General features: G+C 31.4%; 4 protein-coding genes across 4 annotated transcripts in view; 3 read left to right on the top strand and 1 right to left on the bottom strand.

Annotated features, from left to right (window-relative positions):
• Positions 1-536, top strand: part of LOC119831913 (keratin, type I cytoskeletal 9-like) — a 2,006-nt gene extending 1,470 nt beyond the window's left edge. Inside the window, exon 3 of the mRNA XM_038355484.1 lies at positions 2-536. Within this exon, the coding sequence (XP_038211412.1) occupies positions 2-450 (449 nt within the window). The 3' untranslated portion in view covers positions 451-536. The remainder of the gene's footprint in view (position 1) is intronic.
• A 1,787-nt stretch (positions 537-2,323) lies between these two features.
• On the bottom strand, positions 2,324-3,967 carry LOC119831912 (protein eyes shut-like). Its single transcript, XM_038355483.1, has 3 exons — positions 3,927-3,967; positions 3,022-3,844; positions 2,324-2,925 (listed from the first exon to the last, which is right to left on the bottom strand). Exons 1-3 carry the CDS (start codon positions 3,942-3,944, stop codon positions 2,324-2,326), a joined length of 1,443 nt encoding a protein of 480 aa, XP_038211411.1. The 5' UTR covers positions 3,945-3,967.
• A 12,501-nt stretch (positions 3,968-16,468) lies between these two features.
• On the top strand, positions 16,469-17,228 carry LOC119831758 (glycine-rich cell wall structural protein-like). Its single transcript, XM_038355249.1, has 2 exons — positions 16,469-16,605; positions 16,868-17,228. Exons 1-2 carry the CDS (start codon positions 16,597-16,599, stop codon positions 17,141-17,143), a joined length of 285 nt encoding a protein of 94 aa, XP_038211177.1. The 5' UTR covers positions 16,469-16,596; the 3' UTR covers positions 17,144-17,228.
• A 6,668-nt stretch (positions 17,229-23,896) lies between these two features.
• The window catches only part of LOC119831911, a 2,054-nt gene continuing 1,640 nt past the window's right edge, over positions 23,897-24,310 (top strand). Inside the window, exon 1 of the mRNA XM_038355482.1 lies at positions 23,897-24,086. Within this exon, the coding sequence (XP_038211410.1) occupies positions 23,897-24,086 (190 nt within the window). The remainder of the gene's footprint in view (positions 24,087-24,310) is intronic.

The following is a 24,310-nucleotide window of genomic DNA, read 5'->3' as shown; positions in this document are numbered from 1 at the left end:
CATGGCGGTTCTGGTGGTTCTGAAGGCGGTGTTGGAGGCTCAAGCGGTTCTGGTGGTAGCCAAGGAGGCCATGGAAGCTCAGGTGGCTCAAGTGGTCAGTCGGGCTCTGGAGGTTCGCAAGGAGGCTCAAGTGGTTCTGGAGGCAGTCAAGGAGGATCCGGTGGTTCCCAAGGGAGCTCTGGTGGGAGTCAAGGTGGCTATGGAGGGTCAAGTGGATCCAGTGGGAGCCAGGGAGGATCCGGAGGAAGTCAGGGTGGTAGTTCTAGCGGGAACCAAGGAGGGTCAAGTGGAAACCAGGGTGGTTCTGGAGGCGGAGGGAGCTACGGTTCACGAGGCTTAGGAAGTGGCAGTGGAGGAAGTGGCCGAGGTGGTTCGGGCGGCAGTTATGGTGGTTCTGGATCCGGTGGTTCGAAATCAGGTGGATATGGCCACAAATCTGGTGGATATTAATTTTTTATTCATCTGGTATTCCACATCAAGGTTAATGTTTCTTAAACGAGCTATATTTGTTTGTATTTTGCAATAAACTATATTGATATTAATTGTGTTGTTTGAATATTAAGTCACTATATTATTAATACCGACTCGTTTCATTAGACTGACAAGACTAAACCTCCTCATTTATTTAAAAAAAAAAACCCTTTTATCAACATAAATAAATACTGCGTTCGAAAATCGATTAATCCTTACCTACCTAGTCTAAGATGAATATATAAAAAATAAAAAATAAAGTTCATATTTGTGTCAATAAAATACCTTAAATCTAATTTATATAAACACTAGCTACGCCCCTCGGTTTCACCCGCGTAAGTCCGTATCCCCTAGGAATAACGGGATAAAAAGTTGCCTATATGTTATTTCAGTTGTCCAGTTGTACTTACCAAATTTCATTGGAATCGGTTCAGTAGTTTTTGCGTGAAAGAGTAACAAACACACACACATCCTTACAAACTTTCGCATTTATAATATTAGTAGGATAGGATAGGATAGTATATACGTATTGTATGAGACAATAAATCGCTTGGAGTATCGAATTTGTCATACGAAAAATCGTTTTATGAACACAACCGTCAACGACGTCTGCTCTCGCGTGTCTGCCCGGTCGGGTCGCGCACTCGGTAATGACCATAGATACACTTTGGTTGATGACGGTTTCTCCCTCGCTCGCTCTGCGCGCCGCGACTTTTAGGCGCTTTAGATAATATAGTCAATCTTATCGTGATAACTTTTGAATTATTCGTCCAAATTACTTAGTGTAAAACACAAAGTCTATCTACATTCAATACGTAAAGTGACAGATGTAACAATTTTCATAAAAGTTTGATAAATATTCTAAAATGTGCATTGTTAAAAAATATCCAATTAAATTGTATGTTTTTGACTTACACATAAAAAGATAGATATATTCTGTCGCGGACTATTATTATTTTATTTAGAACTATTTAAGACAGATAATCCTATAGTAATTGTCTTTGTGTAACTCCAACGATTAGGACAGCGCACGCCTGCAAAGTTTCATGAAAATCCGTTCGGTAGATTTGGCATGAAAGAGCAACAAACACACACACATCCTTACAAATTTTCGCATTTATGGATTAGTCGGCACTGACTTAAAATAGATGAGGAGTAGCAATTATATTCACTTGCTGTGACCCGCGGTTGAAACCGCGTAAGTCCATATCCCGTAGGAATATCAGTATAAAAAGTGCCTATGTGTTATTTCAGTTGTCCAGCTATCTACGAAGCAAATTTCATTGCAATCGGTTCAGTAGTTTTTGCGTGAAAGAATAACAGACGCACACATACATATGCATCCATCCTCACAAATTTTCGCATTTATAGTATTATTATTCGCCAATAGATGTCAGGAACAGGACTACTCAAACGCCTTCTATTTGTTAAAAAAGTAAGTTTAAGTCGATAAAACACGAATAAAACACGAATATGACATTTTCAAAAAAAGATTCCTAGCTAGATCGATTTATCGCCCCCGAAACCCCCTATATACTAAATTTCATGAAAATTGTTGGAGCCGATTCCAGGATTCCAATTATATATATATAAGTATATTTATATACATGTATACAAGAATTGCTCGTTTAAAGATATAAGATTATATAAATTTATTTATCGCTTTTGAGTGATTTGACATCGGTTCTTTTTTTGTTAAAAAATAGTTATACCTATTTTTATGTTAAATAGTGTAACACCACAAACAGTTCAATAAATAATTGAATCATAGATAAAAACATCTGTTCAGTAGTTAATCATAATTTAATAAATATTATTTTATAACACAACATATTTTAAAAATAACACCTAATTATTCTTCAGCTGGACCAAGATGTAGTCGAGAACGGGCACTTGATACAAAGCGTAATAATTTTTTAAGAATACGAGAACTAATATTGAGCATAAAACGTGAACCTCTTGAAAACAGACTTGGCCTTTGTTCAGTTTCTATCACCGTTTCAACAGTTTGAACAGGAGGCGGTGGCGGTGGGGGTAAAATAACTTTTTTTTCGGTTATAACCACTACTGGTGGAACAACACTAACTACTTCATGAATTTCTGCTGGAATTTCTGGTGGTATGTTTACAACTGGCTCAATTGGTTGCGGGTTTCTTATTTCTGTATAGAAAGGAATATATACTGGTACCGGTAATGGGCTAACTGGAAATGATGGCGTTTCTACAGGCTTTACGGTCTGTGCAACTTCTATGGTGGACTTTGAACTAAGATCATCTGAATTAAGTGGGGCAACTAATTCTACATTTTTGTTAATATCCTGTGTCGCTTCCGTTTCTACATCTCTGTTTTCTATAACCCCTGATTCAGAATGTTCATTAAGAGACTTTTGTTCGGTAGTTTCCTTCTCAACTTCATGATGTTCTTCAGACAATTTTGCATCGTCTGGTTTACCGTCTATTGTTGAATTTATATCCTCTACTTTTAAATTTCCTTCTTCATTATTTTCTGTATTTAATTTTAAATCTTCTGACTTTCCCTTTATTTCTAAACTTGTTTCTGGAGATGTTTCTTTTTCGTGATTTGATTCTGGAACCTTGATCTCTTCTGAATCTGATTTGATTTCTGCTTCCGGACTGGTTTCCTCGATTTGAGAACTTTCTTTATCATCTACTTTTGTATCTCCTGAGCTTGTATTTATTTCCGTCCCCGAAGCAGTTTTCTCGTCAAGAGATACTTCTTTCTCATGGTTGTCTTCGGTTAATTTTAAATTTTCACTATCAGACTTTACTTCTGTTGTTGAACTCATTTTCTCTACTTCAGTGTTTAGATCAATATTTGTCGCAACACCATTTTGATCACCGATTACCTCATTACTTTTGTCTGATATATCAGAGGAATGCTCTGGGGTACTCAAAGGAACAGGCTCAGGTATGGCCTTCTCATTGGTATCTTCAGTTTCATCATTATGCAACTCATGTTCAAGGCTTGTAGGCGTCGATATAGTATGTAGTTTTAATGGCTTCCCTTTATAAAATTCCATGCGAGTTAATATTATATCTGTAGGTATACTTGTAAAAGCAACTTTTTCGTCCAAAATAGGCTTTAACTCTTCCTTAATGGCAACATTTGGTATCTCTATTAAATCTTCGATTTCTCTTGTTCTGCGTTTGTGTAAATCTCTTTTCTCAACCGAATGTCTATAGCTAAAGGTCCCGAAAGGTGTTATTGTTTCCTTGATAAATGATATCGGTTTATAATGGTACAAAAGTACTTCATGTTCGTGTCCAGGTTCCTTTTCAATTGTCAGTATCTTGAAATATTTTTTGCTGTTGACTTCGTGGGACTGATATACAACCAAGAAGAATACTATAACCTAAAACACAAATAATTAATTGAATTACAACATTATATAACTATATTCGAATAATTGTATCAAAATATTAACAACTAAATACTTTAATAAGTTGATTCATTATTAACGATCTCCTTATTCCGATACGTTTTGAACTTTGAGTAATAGTAATCTATTGAGTTGGTTTAAATAATAAAATTTCCCCTGTACCTTCTCATTGTTTCGTGATTCATTTTAATTATTAACAGTCCTCGACAACACGCAATGACACACAGATAACAATGAGCAATAAGAGTATCCTTTTGCAGGTTTTCTATCTAAAACATAATAAATTCGCCTGAAAGTTTGTTTGATGTGAGCCATGGATCAAAGTTTTATCCCGTGTATTATATATATTTATCCGTCCACTTATTTCATAGAATTGTATTTATTACTTGGTTTTAATAACAAAACAAATTTAAAACTTATTTTCATTTATCTATCTGTATATTAACCATCCCTTGATTATATCTAGATTTAAAATTTCAATGTCTCAAATTATAATAAATATTATATAAAACTAGCTGCGCCCCGCGGTTTCACCCGCGTAAGTCAGTATCCCGTAGGAATATCGGGATAAAAAATAGATGTTGGCCGATTCTCAGACCTACCCAATATGCTTACCAAATTTCAGAGGAATCGGTCAAGCCGTTTCGGAGGAGTATGGCAACGAAAACTGTGACACGAGAATTTTATATATATAGATTTTCTACTTTTATTTCGCTGTTTTGCATATATCTACACTAGAAAATTATTGTAAAATTGTTTTCTTTATTTATAATTTGTAATAGTTTGATATTTTCGCTTCATTTATTTCGTAACAAGGCAACGAATACTTGAGAAAATACATACGAAAGTGAAATGACTGGTTCAACAATCACGTTTGGAATATTAAAAACCGTTGTGTACACAGAGTGAAACCTCTTGTAAAATAATCAAACAAATATATTTAGGTAAAAAGAAAGCCTGCATAGAAGTAGGTACTTCTAAATGAGCTCAATGAAGATGAAATATATTTTCTCATAAAATATTCAATTAAAATCATATACAACTAATAAGGTAATTATACACGAATAACTTGAACATGAAAGACTAATAAATGTGACTCAAATTATATAGGCTATGGTGCACATTTGTAAATATTATTTTAGTAGTCAAATTTCTATTTTCTTTTAATTTCTATTAAAACACGAAGGAAAGGTTAGAATCAAATATTTTTCCTGCATTTGAATTCAAGATCATTAACTACCGTTGCCTTCACGGTTATAACAATCAATAAATAATTAAAATATTATCATGGAAAGAAAGAGCGTTTGCTTTCGTTGCATAATTCATTACTTCGACTGTCGTGGTAGGAGAGTGGGGTGGTGTCCGGCACTCGTGTAGGCCCATGTCTTATTGCAGTTGTGAATTAAGGATACACGCACTTCTTTACAATTTCCGCGAATAAGGTGAATGGACAAACAGTAGTGTTTAATATGCACGCAAGCGGAGTTATTTTATAAGTGCAAGTCTGGACCGGATTTAAAGTAAGAATATTACATTACTTCGTATTTTTAAGATGTTTCCGACAGTTGTATCGAATGTTTAATTAATTACACCAGATTATTTAAATGGAAAATTTTGTTTTATCATTTAGTGATGTCTCAAAATATTATAAACTCTAGTTTTCAACTTTTTTAGTTAGTTAGTGTTTAATGACTTCGAATGAGGAGGTTATAAATTCGACTCTTCTTTTGATTTTGTTTATAACTTTCGTCTGGATAAACCGATTTTACGATTCTTTTTTTATTTGATAGCTAGTTTCTACCGTGTCGTCTCATTTAATTGTGATCTAATAATTTGAATGAGGTTACTGTTTTGCTAAGAATAGTCGTGTTCGTTTATATAAATTTTTGGTCAAGTAAGTAGTAGAAGTATAATAAAGCTAAAATACCATTTATATTATGTTATATACAATTTCTGAACAAATCTTTTGAATTTCTCTTCCAAATTCATATATTATGTATTTCAATCAAAAGACACGGTATCAAATTTATTTAATATTTCAAACTTATTTAGCTAATTGCCACAAGTTCATATTTAATAAAGAAACGCACTGTAAGAAACATACTGCATAGTAAAATGTAAATTAAATAGGCGCAAGCAATTGAATCAAGTATCTATTTAATTATATGGAAATTACACAAGACTATTTTGTGACATTATATAAGTTAGTCAGGTCAGTAAAGACATTAAAGATTCAAATCTTGTTTCTTAATTAAAGCAAAAATCTTACTTTCTACGACCAAATTACATTAAGAACCAGAATAACTAAGATTAGACGTATATCTGCTACAAACCTACTTTATTATTCCTTTTATGTAATATGGTAAATACTATGTTCTTTAATTTTCAGGACAATGGCATCCAGACATATTATTCTATTCGTCCTTTTAATAATTTTCGCTTCAAGTTCGGGCAATATCTTGAATGACTTTATTCAGAGGATGTTAGGAGGAGAGGAATCTCAGCAAAGGGGTTTTTCAGAGTCCATCACTCGCATTCTGGACTACTTATATCCAAAAGATGACGCAGATTCAAGGATAATGAAGGAGATATTTAGTCTCCTAGCTGACGATGGACCGCCCAGCTTGGAGGGCGGGATTGATGCTTTAGATTATTTACTTGAAAGAAAATAAAAGGAAACTCTGCCAATATTATGAGCCAAGAAGAAAATATCGAGAGAGGTAGTCGCGGTCTAGTAATGCCATGTTAATTAATATCATGAAAGTTTGCGATTGTATTTCACGTCTTGAGATATTTTATGCCTAAACCCTGTTTTCTAAACATAAGTTATACATTAATGAAATAATTGAACATTTGTGTCGATAAAAACAAAGTCAACAATGTTATTAGTGTCAGTAGCTTTTTGATGGCAAGCACTACCAGTTTTTTCATACAAGTACATGTAGATTTAGTATTAGTAAATAATGCCAAAAATATTTATATAATATAGATTAATAATAAATAAAAAGAGAGGCTAATTTTTTAAATGTTTGTTTTCCTTTAAACTGCATTACAAGATCCGTACCTGTACGACGATAAATTTCAAAATTAATAGTTATGAATTTAAAATAACATTCATGTGCCCGATTATTATTATTGAAGTGTTTACAAATACAAAAAAATGATGTAGCCAATTTACATCGTTTAAATAAACACCAAGCAAACTTCATTCTAAACAATAATAATTGAACCGTAGGAATGCTTTTTATTTAGCTAGCATACTTGACACTTTTTAGATATACTATTTTTAGATTTCTCTCTTCGTACAAGCTGTTTCGTTATAATCGAAGAGTCCGACCGGTAAGCACTATTAGTATCTTAAGTCCCTATTTAAAAAAACGGTTATTTAAATTCACTTCAAGATATATAACAAAATTGTTATCAAGCAGGATATTTGGTTTCACCTGACAAATAAACAATGCAAACATACGTTTTTACATATATGATAATGTAATTTTCTAGGCTTCACGAATTGAATATTCTTATGTTTAATACTTGAAGTAGATGCTATCATATTAATAAGATAAGATTTATTACTAAAACTCAATACAACAAATTTTTATATCTGTGTTCTATCATCGTTAAATTGATGTTTGTACAATTTATAAACAAGTAAGATTGAAACTATTTATTTACAAGTAAATATTAAACTTTGCGACAAACTATTCTATCCTTTATTTCAACACAGCGAGTCGAGCCTCGATGAATTTGCGTTGTTTTTTTTAAAGATAATTTTTGTTTTTCATCATTTGCTTGATTCACAGACTGGACTTCGTTTTCTGATACATCATTGGCATCATTGTTGTCATAAACAGCACCAGCATCGTCTGAACCCGGTGGTCTCCTTGAATTGGTATAGGGAGGCTCTAAATAACCACACTCTAAACGTCCACCTCGAATTATGCATCCATTTTGTAAATTCACCACCGTGTCAACACCACGAGGAGTTCCCACGTTTATGTTGTAACCACATAACACTCTATCACCGATTACTCTACAAAATTTACCATCAAAATTGTACGGGCAACATCTTTTTCGGTGCCGCTCTTTAGTTGTTGTATCTGTAACATCTTCGTCTTTATTTTTTAAATGTGCTCCGGGATTGGTTACGGGTTCAACGTGATGGTCGTGACATGTACAGCTCAATATTTCAATTACTTTTGTACATAGCTGAAAATTTTAATTTCGTTCTTAGTTGGCCGATACTATGAATAAAAGCAAATTATTTTACCATTATGTATTTGAATGCACTGGATCGTGCGAACATTGCTCTTATCACGAATCAAAGAAATACAAGTTTTTAATTAAATTCTTACTGAATTGTACTGTTGAATACGAATTTCTTTTTTATAAACAAAATATTTACTTTATGTTTCTATCAATCAATTTGAGCAATCTTCGCCCTTAAATCTGATTTCAATTGCTTAATTTTGGACTGTTTGACGTAGGAGTAACGCCTCTTTGGATTTCTATATTCTTGCAGCATTTTTTGAATGTCCCTTTTATCTAATTTATTTATGTCAACTTTCGATTTACTGAACAATCCGGTTATAGAAAACTTTTTCTTTTTATAGTCACTAAGCATATCCTTTACAACATCATGTTTTGAAGAAGTAACTGAGAGTTTTTTCATAAGTTCACTCTTATCCAAATTTTCAAGTAATTTGAGATCTATGTACGAATTGTAACCATGTTTTTTTTCATATTCCTCTGCTTTTTTACTGAAATATTCCTTTTTGCTTTTATTTAAATTAAGCAAAGAATCTTTTGACAAGCCAATATATAGGTTTCTTTCTTTAAAATCATCAACATATGACTTTAATTTACTGATATTCGGTTTTACCAAAGACAAAGTATCGAATTCGTTAATAAGCTTTTCTTTGAATGGAACACTTACAGTTGACTTCTTTTTATTTCTGTAAATGGTAATTACTGAAGGCTTCTTTATCGAAACATTTTTCTTGGATTTAGTTTCCGATTTTATAGATTTGGTGTCTTTATTTTTTGTAAATTTATCTCTAACATCAGCCAAATTAATACCCGCAACTTCGTAATCTTCTAATTGTGGATCGGGAACACCGAAAATCTGTTTCTTAAAGCATCGCTTAAATCTCCTATAAATCCATTTGCAAATCCTACGCCGGCACCTTTGGCACCACGTAAGCTTTTTCTTCTTTTTTGGTTTCTTTTGAGCCTTTTTTTTTCTTTGAATTCCTGTCATCAATATTTGTGGCTTTGAGGCAAACAGTAACCGTGACTTAGTTTTATTTTTTTTGGTTCATCTCACATCTACTTTACTCATGGTTTAACGTGCACACTTAATAAGCATTACAGTTTTTATGTTACGTTACTTAAAATATGTAACACATTAAACAAATCTGAGATATTATTTAAAGAGTTATAATACATTTTTCTTTCATGGCGGTTACTACTTTAAATTTCTACTCCATCATTTCCACATTGAACAAAATTTAATTTAAAATGTATTAATCGTTTATTTACAATAATTCATAGTTGTATATAAAACAATCATAAACACAGTATGGATATGTCGGAGATCAATATTTGACGGTGTCAAAATAAACATAATTAAGTAGAAGAATATAACAAATAAGTTTCTACCATATAGCAATTAAAATGTTACATTTTAATTGCTATGTCCAACATTCAAATAAATAATTGAGTAATAATTCAAATTATTACTTTTTTCATTCAACTAAATAAAAAACAAACATTATGAATAATATAAATAAATCCAAACGAATATACATACTGCATATTAAACGCAAGTGTACCTACATATTGATTAAGTAAATATATGGTAAGGATTTATAGCTGCCTTTAACCATACGATTAACGAAATGCAATTGAATGAGTGGCTAAAAATGTCAAAACTGACGTCGGTAAGGGCAAATACAAATAATTACTTAACCATTGCGATTCAATAATAACAAACCTTATAAGTAGTATAATAATTTGCAGTTCATAAACATGATTTTCGATAAGTTGTTATTTAATACCTTAAATTGTAAAGCATTAGGGCAATACAGTTTTAATAGAAACACAGTGCATTCCATATAGTTAATATGGAAAACATAATATATAATGAACATTTATCACCATCTCTTGAATTAAACTATACTAATTGTTGTAGAGACTACTAATAGTTATTAACATAATTGTAAGTACCTCGTGCGCCCCTAAAATAGGTCCAGTATTGTATGATCCATTGATATATGAAAGTCAAAATTCTTTAAAAACGGAGGTCAATCCTACAGAAAATTCGTCTGATGATTGGCTAATAGCTCCAGATCTACGTAGCAATAATCCCACTAAAGAACTAAAAAAAACATGTCAAGGCTACGATTATGATGTAACACAATGTAAATACATCAATGATAGAAAAATTTGTGGATATAACAAGAACAAAGGTGAACCTGAAATCGAAGAAATTAAAGATATGGGAAACGGTTGTCGTATACGTAATAACAGATTAGAATGTGGTTATTTAGAGGGTCCATTTAATCCTACCCGACGACCACCGGCTAATGACGATAAAGTTGATAAGGCAGATGCTCCAAAACTTAGATCATCTCCACCTAAAATTTCAAAAAAGGATTCAAGTGATATTAAAGAAACAACGATTATTAGTAAAACTGTTGTTGAAGAACCTATATCACTGGAAAATGTTGATGATATTGAAGTGAGAACAACACGTGATTCAACTGAATCAACAAGAATAATAACTGATATGAATATAACCAACATCACATTAAATGATTCAACAACTCCTAAAAAGGTAAATCAGGAAAATGTGAAACAGCTAAAAAAAATCTGTGTAGAAAATATTGACCGAATATTTTGTTACACTGCGAGGGAAAGAAGGAAATAATACTTCGTAATTGTTTGATTGCGTATTGATTAAATGCAGCCACAGCAGCAACTTAATATGAACAATGCTTTTTGTTTATTCAATTTCAATAGCGTATTCTTACTGGTACTGTTATGTATTTTAAAATAAAGCATTTTATAATAATATTTACTTGAAATTTTAAGTATCTAAAAACTTGCTTCACTTTAAAACTATTTGGATTTGTTCGAATCAGAAAACTATTAATCAAAATAAATGATCACTATTCACATCAAGATACGCAATAATGTTGCTATAGTTTATTTACTCTGCTCAATGCTCATACTCATTATCCAAAAAAACATTAAAGTACAACGACCTCACGAGTGCTATAAGGTGATTATTATTTAATATCAATCTTAAGATTTATTGCTCGTTTATTATTTTGTGAAGAAAAAATTTAACTTTTGATATTCAATTCATTAGTGTGCCTATTTTTAAACATAAGTATAACATTAAATTATTTCGTGCGGTAGTTAGTTGCTTAGTACGATCAATTTTCTTAAGTATTGTAATATAAATGTGGGTAGATTATTAGCTTTCTGTATCATTCCAGTTCAACATTAAATCCTCCTCCTGCTAGGATCTCGCTTATAAGCTAAAGTGTAATAATATAAGTTAAAAGTCGGTCGACGCACCACGTACACGCACATTAAATCGTTTGCAATGTAGACACTATTTTTATAGGAATGAGCTTCGGATAATTATCTCATTATTTTTTATTTTTGCCCGAGTTTGACTTTAGCATCTGCTATCCGCACGCTGATCCGAGAGTCTGTTTGTAAGGTATTTTACTCACTACGCATAATAACCACAATTAAATTTAACATTTGCTGTATAATATATAATAATTTTACACAAATTTGCACGTCTAATTGAGAATAAAAATAATCACTCCTAAAATATTACGTTATAGTCATAATATAATAATAATAATAATATGGTAATTATTGAAAATATACATTTTTCTTCCTGTTCGTATTGCGAGGTCATGTTGGCGATAATATTATCAACGTGCCAAAATCTGTCACATATAGTAATTATGACGTAATATTTTAATACTTTTTAAAATTGTCTACACTCGATATGTATTGGAGAAAAGGAGTAAGTAAAGATTTTGCTTTTTTATGTCAGCGTCGGCAAAGGAGCTGGTAGGTAACCTTATGGTAAGCGCTACTACCGCTCATGAACATTTGCAGAGGCGTAAGGTCGTTTGTCAATATTATGGGATAAAGGAAAGATTGAAAAGGGGAATACAGGAACGGCTTAAGAAGAGAAAGTGAGAATAAAGGAATTGACTAGAGAGGCAAAGGAAAAGAATCCTTTCAGTATTACAGGCCCTCCGGCTCACTGAACAACTCGTGCCGGAAATTTGTCTATTGCTTTATATGAATATAAATGTATGTACTTTTTGATTCATAAACTATGATGTTTGTTGTAACTAGATAATGTGCTCCGGTATTATTTAAATCCGACATCCTTATTATATGTCAATAAATTTGCATGATGTTTTTCAAGTACGATATAAGGAGAAGAGTCAGTTGTCATCAAAACATATAATACTAAATGTGTTTTCAAAGAAAACCACTAAAACCAATCTTTATTAGTCCTTGTCAATATAAATGATACAACATTCCTAAATTATTCTCATCCTAATATTGTGTTCTATATGTCATATACATATATAAAGAAGAAAACACAATATTATAATTTGCGTTCATCACTGCTGTACGTAATTACTACTGTTCGTAATGAAATCATTACTGATGATTGAATTATTGAATGTAAAATGTATACCTTTAAGGAACATTATTGCTTTCACATCATTATATTTACTTCTTTATATTTTCACCTAATTTATAAGTCACTAATAAATACATCACCACAATCCTTAACGTATTGTATCAAACAATGTATCTCAACGTAAATCGTCTCTAATTCAGCACGATGTTAATATGCAAATATGCCTTAAGTTTTTCTGTTTACCTTGAAGATTTCGAGATATCAAACTACTTTGCAGTATATTATTATACTTAATTACAACGCACACTACCATAGCAATCACGTTTTTCATTTTGTTTAAGATGAATACCGACGTAATTGTTTAATAAATCTACATTTTAGGGCTAACCACTCGAACTACGTAATATAAATAAAGTTATAAAAAAAGACAACGATATTTACGTTTATTTCTATAAGTATTAGGTAAGTTACCCACAGACCACAGTATAAACTATAAAGATAGGGGCGATTTCGAATTAATATGAAGAATGTGACGGGGAACTACTGCCTTATCATTATTAAAGAAATCTAAAGCATCACTGAACATAACCACTAATTCAAAAAATGTGTTTTAAAATAACGTATGTACGACGTACGTCTGTATTATAAATACTCTTTAACTACTACTAAAAAAAATCATTTCCTACTAACCTAACCAGCACAGCACACAGTAGATAGGTATTTAAAAATTAATGAATCTAGCATAAATTTTCAACTTTCTAAGATAGCTATCTATCCACAGTGGTACTTATTACCTGCCATTGTGGATAGTTATCTCAGAAACACATTTTTAAACATGCAACCCAAGCAGTGTTTTAAATGTAAGTAAAAAGCTTTAAATATCTTTATAAATAAATGTAATTTATAACGACATACGAACACGGTCAAGCACTTTTACGCTTATTTAATTGTAATCATGATTTGCAACTAATATTGATTGATACAAAATGGTCGCTTGGCTTTTCTAAAGTATGGTAAAAAGAAGGTAATTTATCATTTTTTACTGATGCACCTACAAAGAACGGGTACAGCTCAAAGCTCAATCAGTTTAATTAATTTATTAATTGTTCTCAACTGATCTTATTATCAACAGTATATGCAATACAAATGATAGGTATTTTATGCGACGAATTAACTTAAATGCTGCTCCAACAATGAAAAACAATTTATACACCTATGTCACTCCGTAAAGGTTTACGTACTGTTTCGAATGACAAGCTATATTCAGTCTTACAATGTATCAAGGAAACAAAATTTTGCCGAATTAATAAAAAAAAGAGAAGAGTCCGCAATAGTCTGTAGGTATGCACCCAACTATTACAGTAATAATAGTTTTTGTTTAAATTCAAATATTGGTGGAAGATAATAATGATCAAATTGGATCAAGATGATGTGTTATGAAATCTTGTTTAAAGGTTACATTAGAGAGATTGTAAGGATGAAAACATTCAGAGATTTTTAGATCTTATGAATGAATTTTAAAAATTATTTTATCATTAAAAAGATGGAGGTTCCTTATGATAAAAGAAGGCCATTATTATTACCGGTAAACCGCGCAAAACCGGATCATACGTGGGGTAGGTTATATATATTTCTAATATAATTTAAATATTTTATTATTATTGTTAATTATATATTATTGGTAATATAATTTAAATATTGCAATCGCAATTTATTTTATTCAATATGCATATCTACAAATTTCAAAATTTTCGTTCTCAAAAAGCTGTTCAAATGGACCATATTGGAAAAAAATAAGTTAATGTTGAAACTTATTTAATATTTGTGCTTAAAGGATAAAAAAAATCACACTTTATATTAGCAAGCGAGGAAAAAATATACATAGAATACATTAAAACATAAGGATAATGATTACCTCATTTAGATGTATTAACTTTAATCTATTTAAATGTATTTATAAAAATAAAATATTATAATTGATGCCTCAATCGCAAAAATAACCAGTTTGATTTTTTTACTAATGCGCAATAATGAAATGTTTTCCTGACTAGATATAAAACAGTTTAGCAATTATACCATTAAACAAAGCAATTAGAATTATAGCAGACATTTAATATAGCTTACTTAAACACGAAATCCTCTTATAGGAAATCGCAGCATTATACTACAAGAAAATCACATAACTATCACGACGTCTACATACATTTCTTTAGAAATTAAAGAAATCGCATAATATGTATCAGGGTATTAGTTCGCACCTATGTAGAACGCCATTTATATGTCATGATGCTTCGTTATCTACCATCCACTTAGCATATCCATTAAAACTTACGAGTCCTTGATACAAATACAACAAAATATGCAACATGATATAGGTGTGTCCGAATTTATAGGTACTCAAATATATTATGTTTGAGTTTCTCACAAAAACATCAATGAATTTTATAACATACAAAATCTATTTACCCATTGCATTGCCTAACGTTGCGGTAAAGCTATTAAGCTCATTCTTCTTATAGAAGTTTTTATAATTTAAAGGGAAATCTAGCAAAAAGCTATGTTAATAACGATATACATGAAGTAAAGTATGCTCTTGTTCAGTATTCAGATTAAGTTATAAATACTTAAGAAAAGTAACGCGATATTAGCTCACCCTATGTGGATAGAAGATGTCTCTTATATTCTTTCGCAATCGATTTCTATATACGCCACAAAGTGATTCGAATTCCAAGTTCTTATCGGAACAGAAATACTATGCATTTCCACCAAAGGGGTTTCCATAATGTCCTTAACTAGTACTCATTTCAGTGTGGAGAAAAAATGACAAAGCTATATGGATCTATCGCCAATTATTTCCCACAATGTGTTTTAAGCACGATCGCCCCAGGTATCAAACCAAAGTCACATACATTTATATTTGGAGAATGGGCCATATCCTTTATATTCTTATTCTTGGGCAATATTCTCAATATTCTTTTTATCTTAATTAATAATCTAACGAATACAACCTTACGTAAATAATATAGCAACAAAATATATAAATTTGTTACAATCGAGTCATCTCTAATTAATATTTGTTTATTACTGCAAAACGTTTACTCAAAATAATGTGACAATACAATATATATCTTTAATAAAATTATACCAATCTCTTTTAAATACTTCGCATAAAAAAATATTTGCATACTGAGTTTGTTATTTACATTGATCTCCATCCATTTTCATTTTGCACAATATTTTATTAATTGTTAGGGAATTCCCACAACGATCAAATTAAAATTGACATACTCATTACTCATCCATAAAATTGAAGGCATTATTTGATGACGTACTTCATATAAGTCCCATAAATGGCAAGACTAACAAGAGAACCAAAGGATTGTTTTTGCGAAAGTGGATTAAAAAACAAACGAAATTAAAACTACTAGAACCGTAACAGGTTTTAGTCTTAAATTGAGTAGAATGTTAAATTCCATATAAATATTCATCACGAGACCATAATAACACCACATTTTAAAAAACCAAAACGTGATGCCCAAATTATATGTAGAAGCAATAAGATAGTATACTTCATTAGATATAATTTTTTAGCACTTTTGAAACGAAGAAATCCATATAATTATGACCGTGTAATTAACCACTAATTAATTGAAATCAAATATCAATTTCAACACATTTAAAAAATCGATAGTAAAAAACATGAAGGCAAATACCTAAAACTCAATGAGTACAGACTAGTTACTTAGGCGTGTATTTTCATTTTGATTTTGCAAACCGCATGTCACTTTACTGGGAAATATATGGCTGATATCATAAATAATAAATGACATTAATCAACATCAATCTTTTTAAAATTATAAGATGAGTTAAACTCACATATTACGCGTATATTATATACGTCATATCTATATACCAGTTGTGGGTTATTTACCTGGTGGATTACTCACAAACGTATACAAGAGGAGGTGTGTTCAGACATGTATAAATAGGTCGGCAGATCGAACCTCCAGCATATTCTCGGATACTCGCCAAGATGAAAACAGTGAGTTGCCACCATATATATTATTTTACGAGTTATAAATATATTTTGCAAAATTCTTTTTAAATGTACATACGTGTCGTAGAAGGCTAAATTTAATTTTAAATGTTATATTTTTATTTAATTTTATATTTGATCAGATAAACAATGTGATAAATCGTGAAGCTTAAGATAAAAAATAGTATGTCTAATTAAAAAACAGAAAAAACCTGGTATCTTACTTATCCTCATTTGTAATTTACCTAATGCTTTCTTTATTTTTCAGATTCTGTCTATCGCTCTGCTGTTGTGCGTGTGCCTGGCATACGCATCTGCGTTGCCAAGCCCATCCCAGGCTAACGCCCAACCCGCTGAGGTGTTACAGCCTGAGGAGTCCCACTGGGGCGGTGGCTGGAGGGGTGGATACGGAGGATACGGAGGTTACGGAGGTTACGGAGGTTTCGGAGGGTACGGAGGCGGTTATGGCCATGGAGGTGGTTGGGGACACGGAGGAGGATGGGGCGGCAGAGGTTGGGGCGGCCACGGAGGCTGGGGACGCTAATACCACACTAATGTACCTTCCTTAACTTTACATACGTATTACTTAGATCTGTGATGTGAATATACAATAAATACCATTTAAAATATCCATAGTTTTATTGCACTTTTGCGTGTCTCATCTCTATATGAGATAAAATGTAGCGTAATTTTTATGTTAATATTTTCATACACATAGTTACCTACCGGTATCTAGTAGCTGCTTTTCTTTCATCTTTAGATATTACATTCAATTTTTTTTTGACATTCCTTCTTAGCCTTCTTGGTGATCCACTTGTCATTAAAAACAAACTAGTTTAAATGTTGTTTTTCCTTCTATTGTAAAACGGATATGCCTTTCGATTTCGATTTTTCGCGAGAACTTCTGAATCCGCACCGGTTCGAAAAGCAGGTCCGACAGAGAAGAGCCGGCCAGAAACTCTATAGCTGCTCTTTAAGAATAATTATAACACTAAACTTTACTTTGGTTATTAAGAGACAACGTTCCGTGGTTTTTCAACATCCATGTAGATATAAATTAATTCTCGCTGATCTTAAGACATATATTATGTTTAATATACGATTTAAATTTAGTATTTCTAAACACTTAAATACTATGAGAAACTGATTTTAAAAGCGTACATTGTCCCATTATTGAATTTTTTCAGGTATTTTAATTTCAATTTTGGTCCTCTTTTTTTTATTTTTTTTATGTCACAGCGGGCAGCTGAGCTGGTGGTTCGCCTGATGGTAGGTGATCACCACAGCCCATGAACATTCACAAAGGTAGTACCTCTGTGAATGCGCTGCCCGCTTTTATGGGGTAAGGGAAAAGGAAAGGATTAACGACTGAAAAGAAGGAATGGACTAGGACGGGTGAGGAAAAGGAAAGGGGCCTCGTCTCATAACAATGTTCAACACCAACTCTTGTTTGTAAGTCAGTGTTATTGCAAAAATGTAAAATGTTAATATAAAGGTACTTACGTTTTATCTTTCCATATGAACCTTTCTTGTACAAAAAACGTTAAAAATATAGAATAATTGGTTCTCGAATTTTACGCTTAAAAATACATTTGGCACTATTTTTATTTTGCATATTTCTAGCACACGATTTTGTCTAACAATTGTGAAATATTCATATCAATTTACCGATATGTTTAAAATTACACAATGTGTAGTAAATAGTACCCATATGATGATTAGTCATTAGGACGCATCCATGACATAGTTGTTATGAGTTAGCTTCCCTCCATTCTTTAAAATATAAGCCTAGATGTTACATACAAATTCAACGTTAATCGACGTCGTATTAAATTATAATTTAGTGTATCTACATAAAATTAGTGCATTGCCTAGTAGCCCTTTGTATATTGTTAAGAATATTTTTTTTTATTGTGTACGATAACGTGTATGAAAAAGATCATTCATTTCATTCATTCTTCAATATCCATTAACTGACGGAATTATATTATATGTCATGAAACAACGCCTTTATTCTATACAGATATTCCATTATCTTTCTATATATAAAAAAAAGAATCGACTCTGTTACTTAATAGTCATAACTTTGACAAATATTACAAACAAACGTTAAATAGTTAGATCCTTTTTGGTATTTACATTTTCTGTTGAAATAATAAAACCAGTTCACTTTATTCTTTATACTGTATTTCCTGTATCCATATTCACCCACGCTTTTAAGAATATGTAGGTATGCTTAAATATAATAAAACGCGTTCATTTCATTCAAGGCTTCAAAAAAAATACATAATAATAAAACTTTATATATCATAATTTCTCATATATCTTTATTAGAGATTTTTGTGTTTATTTATTTATACATACAAATTTTGTTCGCTAGGTGTATATTAATCAAATAAATTCGTCTAGTTTCTCGTCTTACTCCTTTACTACAGGAAAAAGCAACTCCTCTATAGGGTTATACGCTGCATGAACCTTATCATAGATCTAGAATTTGAAATTATTAAATAAATATACTTTATTCAAATACCGTCGGATTTAAATTTTTAGTTTTTTTTTTATAGCATTGAAATGCTTTATAAATGTGTTTTTTTTTCTTTTCTTTCAAAAATTTCTCATCGTCGGATTTTTCATAGGCATTACAGTATATATACTTAAACTAGCATACCCGGCCACGCGTTGCTGTGGCTGGGTATATATTAAAGATATTAAGATTATAAATTATTGGCATAATTAATTGAATTATTAATTGAATACAAATAAAAACTATTCTATATCTTAAGTTGGACCAAATTACACATAAAATGCCAAATTTCATCAAAATCGATTGAGTTGGTAAAGAGTTAATTGGGAACATACATCATGACATTGGATTATATAAATACTTAAGTAAAAATACAGACGATTAGCCAAGTTTTAGATCCTAAATATGTCCATTGTGTGTATAACGCATAATAATATTTATCTTTATCAAAAGCATACAATATACAACAGTACTGACGTCGATATTTTATAGTTTCCGTTAAAGGAATATTTATAGGTTACGTCAATTAGTTTTGCGACCTGTAAAAATAAAGCGATATCACCGTGTGGATTCTATAATAAAAATAATATTTTGAGTTCGTTTATCAGGTTATTAAATAATTGTGATTAAAATCAATCCATCAAAAATACATATTTCAGATCTAGACCAAATTTAAATAACACCCCACGGGTGACACCAGCTTTTAAATAGAAAAAAGAACCATCAAAATCCTTTTACCCAGTGGAGAGTTCTGATGGAACAGAATCGATAAAATAACATCCTCACTAACGCGGGTTGAAAAGCTTATTGCTCTCAGAATTATGTAGCCCTAAATTTAATAAAAATAAAGTAGTATAAATTAATTGAGAGGATATATTCACATCATTTGTCACAATATTTTTTTTCCAATACATTTTTAGCCATTTTGACTTATAGCTACCATACTGCGTCACGCATATCTGTCGCAATTTGCAACTAGCATTAGGATGACACAGCCTTAACTTAGCCGATACTTAACTATATGAATAATGAGTCATTGTAAAATCAGAAATACCATTTAAAACAACGCAAATTTAAATGTGTAAACACTGTGTTGTGTCAACACAAAAGCATTCAAAACAAGTCTCGGCAATCGGCATTACTCTTAAACTAGTTTATGATATTTGAGATTTCTTTGAGGAAACATCGGTTGAACCCGCTTAACCTTGGTATATCCCAGCATTTCTACATGTTCTGCAAGTGATCTTTAGGATAGAAGGATACATTAAACGACCTTGTTTTATTATTATTTTATTCGATATAAGATACATAGCTACCTCTGTCAAGGATGTTTTATTTTAGATATTATTAATTACATAATATAAACATAATACGTAAATACTAATACATCTAATTCCAATACATGCTCTCTGAATATGAAATTAACAAATACTAAAGTTTATTTTAATTTCGGTCTGTCTCAACTACACACAATTTGAGAAATTTTGAAAGAATAGAAAAAATTTGATCACGAGGTAGGATTCGAACCTGCGTTTCTTGCCTAACCGTAGCAACGCCTAGCCTCTCGGCCACCCGTACACACAATTTACCATTATCTCCTTTTGTAATTAAATTGTAACTCTCACCGGGAATATAAAAGGCACTTTTTCCTTTATAACGATATTAAAGACCTAAGGAAGGAATAGTTAAGTAATTAAACACCTAAATATACATAACATAAGTCGAGTGTAAAGACGAGTCTGGCACTAGTGGGCCGCTTCCGCGGCATGTTCGCTTCGCTCGCTCATCTCGTTTGATGATTTGCAGTCAACCTTACACTCGTCGCTTCGCACCTCGTAACCTATTTTTACACTTGAAACTTTTTTATTAGCACCTCTTCATTACTTCTCTTTTATAATATAAACTAAGATCTAAGGTACTCTATACGTTGCCTAGTTCAGTAAACTTATATGCAGGTTGAGGACGTAATGGTGGCTCAGATGATTATATCGGTATTTCGAGTTATTTGAACAATAATAAATACACACTTGCTCACTCTTTTTGGTGACAAAACTCCGAAATTAACGTTTTGTTACGTTTTCAATATTATGGCACTTAAGTACTTAATTTAAAGTAAAATACACAACAGACTCACAATACGATGATTCAAGAGCATTTATTTTAAACTAGCGGTCCGCCCCGGCTTCCGTGGTACATATATAGCCTTCCTCAATAAATGGGCTATGTAACAATGAAAGAATTTTTCAAATCGGACCAATAGATCCTAAGATTAGTGTGTTCAGACAAACAAACAAACTCTTCAGCCTCATAATATTAGTATAGATAACAAATATCCTAAATATACTTCATTCCTTCAAATTAGCCTAAAAATATTGAGATTAACTAATAAAGGGTACGAAAGAAGTAAAGTAAATTAAAAAAAAATTACATTTTACAAAAGCTGTTCCAAGTCGCCACATCCTGTATACGTTCTAACAAATATTTATTTGGATATTTGCCACTACCTTGTTTTAGGATGCACCTTCCTTATTGAAGCCTTAGTAGGTATTCGACCTTTTTTAAATCCTTTCAAATTTTTTCGTTTTTTTTTAAGTTGTTGTTCAAAGCTTCACACATGAAATTTGAGTGAATCTTTGAACTACATTATAGGTCTTAGTATCTCTTAATATATATATGAATTACGTGTCACATTGTTTGTCCGCAATGGACTCCTTAACTACTCAACCGCGTTTGCCGTATCAGCTAGTGTATAAGATACAAGACTATTTTTTTTAATGAAATACCTAGACGTGATCATTAAATTGCCCCTACATTTACTCAAGAAATACTCAGCTGTGTACAATATTCATCAATTAGACAATGTTTTTTACACATTAACAGAAAACCGCAGAAACAATACGCTTCACATTATTCCACTTGTACGTTAAGTACCTACACACATTACACAATTGAAACGTAAGTGATGAAATGCTATATGAGTTGGCTTATTTTTTGCGACTTCAATAGTAAGTTAGTGTTTTTTGCGTATGGAATGTATTATTGATTATAAAAAACTAAGTGAATAGATAATTCTATTGAAAGTATGCTTAAATCTGTCTTGTTAACCTTAGTAAATCGTTGAATTGGTTTATACACGTAGCGTGAGGCTTTAATTTTTTGCACCTATGCGTAAAAATATCAGCAAATTAAGGGGCTTAATGATATATGTGTTAAAAATAACAATATATCAACGATATATATTCATAGTGATTTCATTTTACAAACCAACTGTACTGTTGGGCTCTACTATAGCTCTATAGTCACCGTACGTGGGGCTAAGGAAATAACCATGATTTATTATTAGTATTAGTAGCATAGCATATTTACACTTTATTCAAAGAACTTCAAAATCAATAATTATGGAATACCTATTATAAAATACATCTATGAAAATTAAAAAATATTATAGAAATTATAGGCTTTGAACTCAACTCAAACAAGAGCTTTCACCGCCTCATAGAACCGTCCTTGAACCCTAACTCATAAAATTTCTAATCCAGAGAAAGGTCCATGCCGTGTTCCATTTTGAAACTCAGTTGATTTTTTACTCCCTCACAGAAAAGTGCATTTCTCTGGTTCCAATAATTTGTTTTGGGTACTTCAATATGTTTGTAAGTTATTTATTATTTCTAGCGTAAATTTTTTCATGTTCTTTTAATAAATATACTAAATGACGAAAATCTCAATGCACTTAAAAGTATATATATATAATACTAATTTTAATCCACAGAATTACAATTTAATTATTTTCTTACTGCTTTTTAATAAAAAACAAAAGTTTATAAATTGTTAATTGTTTAACACTCGCATCTTGACATGAAAATATTAATTTTTAAGCCTGGCTCAGAATCTGCCAAGCATTAAACTATTATTAAGGTATTAATTAGTTTTAATTTGTGTTTATACACATTAAGTTCTTTGAATAAAATCATAATAACAAAGAACGATTGATGAGTGTGTTATGTATATTGTTGATAACATGCAATTATTACATTAATAATTACGTTTTAAAGATACAGCTTTGATGATAATTTTATAACTTGATTACTCATCACTGACTTGAACCTTGATTTCCTTGTTTTAAATTGTAATTTTAAATATGATTATTATTTATCCCAGAGTATGAATAGTAATCAGCCTTTCCCAGTAACTCAGTGCAAATATAATGTATTTTAAAATTGCAAGAAATTTCAGTAAAATATATACCTACGATTTTATTATATAATTGATAGTCATCTGTTATTTATCGGTAATAATATAGAAGCATTATTATCGCTGTAGTGAGCAGTGAGGTATATTATTGGTCAAGTACTTAGTATTTATTTAGGTAATATTCTGTGACTAAGTAGGTTATTTAATTCATACAAAGCAAATTTTAAGAGCGACGTTTTTTTTTTTGTTTAATTTGCTGACAGTTTCTATTTTGATCTTAACGGAAATATGTAATGACTCTTAAGGTTATCAACTTTCGCTTTCTTTTAGCCCGTTTGGTAACAGTGTGTTTGTTACTATTTCACGCAAAAACTACTGAAACAATTGCAATGAAATTTGGTACGTAGACAGCTGGACAACTGGAATAACATATAGTTTTTATTTTTATCCCTATATTCCTACGGGATACGGACTTACGCGGGTAAAACCGCGGGGCGCAGCTACTTATATTAATAAATTTGTACACATTTTTGTTTAAGTGATAATAACCACACAATTGAATAAAAGGTACATTTATTACAGATGTTCATGTGGTGGTTCTGTAGCAGTTTACGACCAGCGGAGAGCACGGTCCTCGATCCTGCATTATACCTCGCCCCTAGCCCTCCTCTCACCCCCATTACAGGCAACGTACCAGGAATATTGTGGACGCAAATATCAAAACAAGATCCCAAACATAAGCCTATTGGAAACTCTGACGCTATTAACGAATGTTAGTTTTATACCATGAAATTCCTCCATATATGTATGATACTCATCAGAGAACTAGTACCTATTATATAATTCGTTATCGTATTTTTATCGTGAAACTCAATATCAATCAGTGATCCAAATGCTTTTAACAGAGCAACCGAATAACTAGTATTTTATTTGAGAAATTTTTTTTTGAAAGAATAGAAAAAATTAGATCACGAGGCAGGATTCGAACCTGCGTTT

This window comes from Zerene cesonia, chromosome 14 (genome assembly GCF_012273895.1).
Source record: "Zerene cesonia ecotype Mississippi chromosome 14, Zerene_cesonia_1.1, whole genome shotgun sequence".
NCBI lineage: Eukaryota > Metazoa > Arthropoda > Insecta > Lepidoptera > Pieridae > Zerene > Zerene cesonia.
This window is presented reverse-complemented; position numbering and strand designations above follow the sequence as displayed.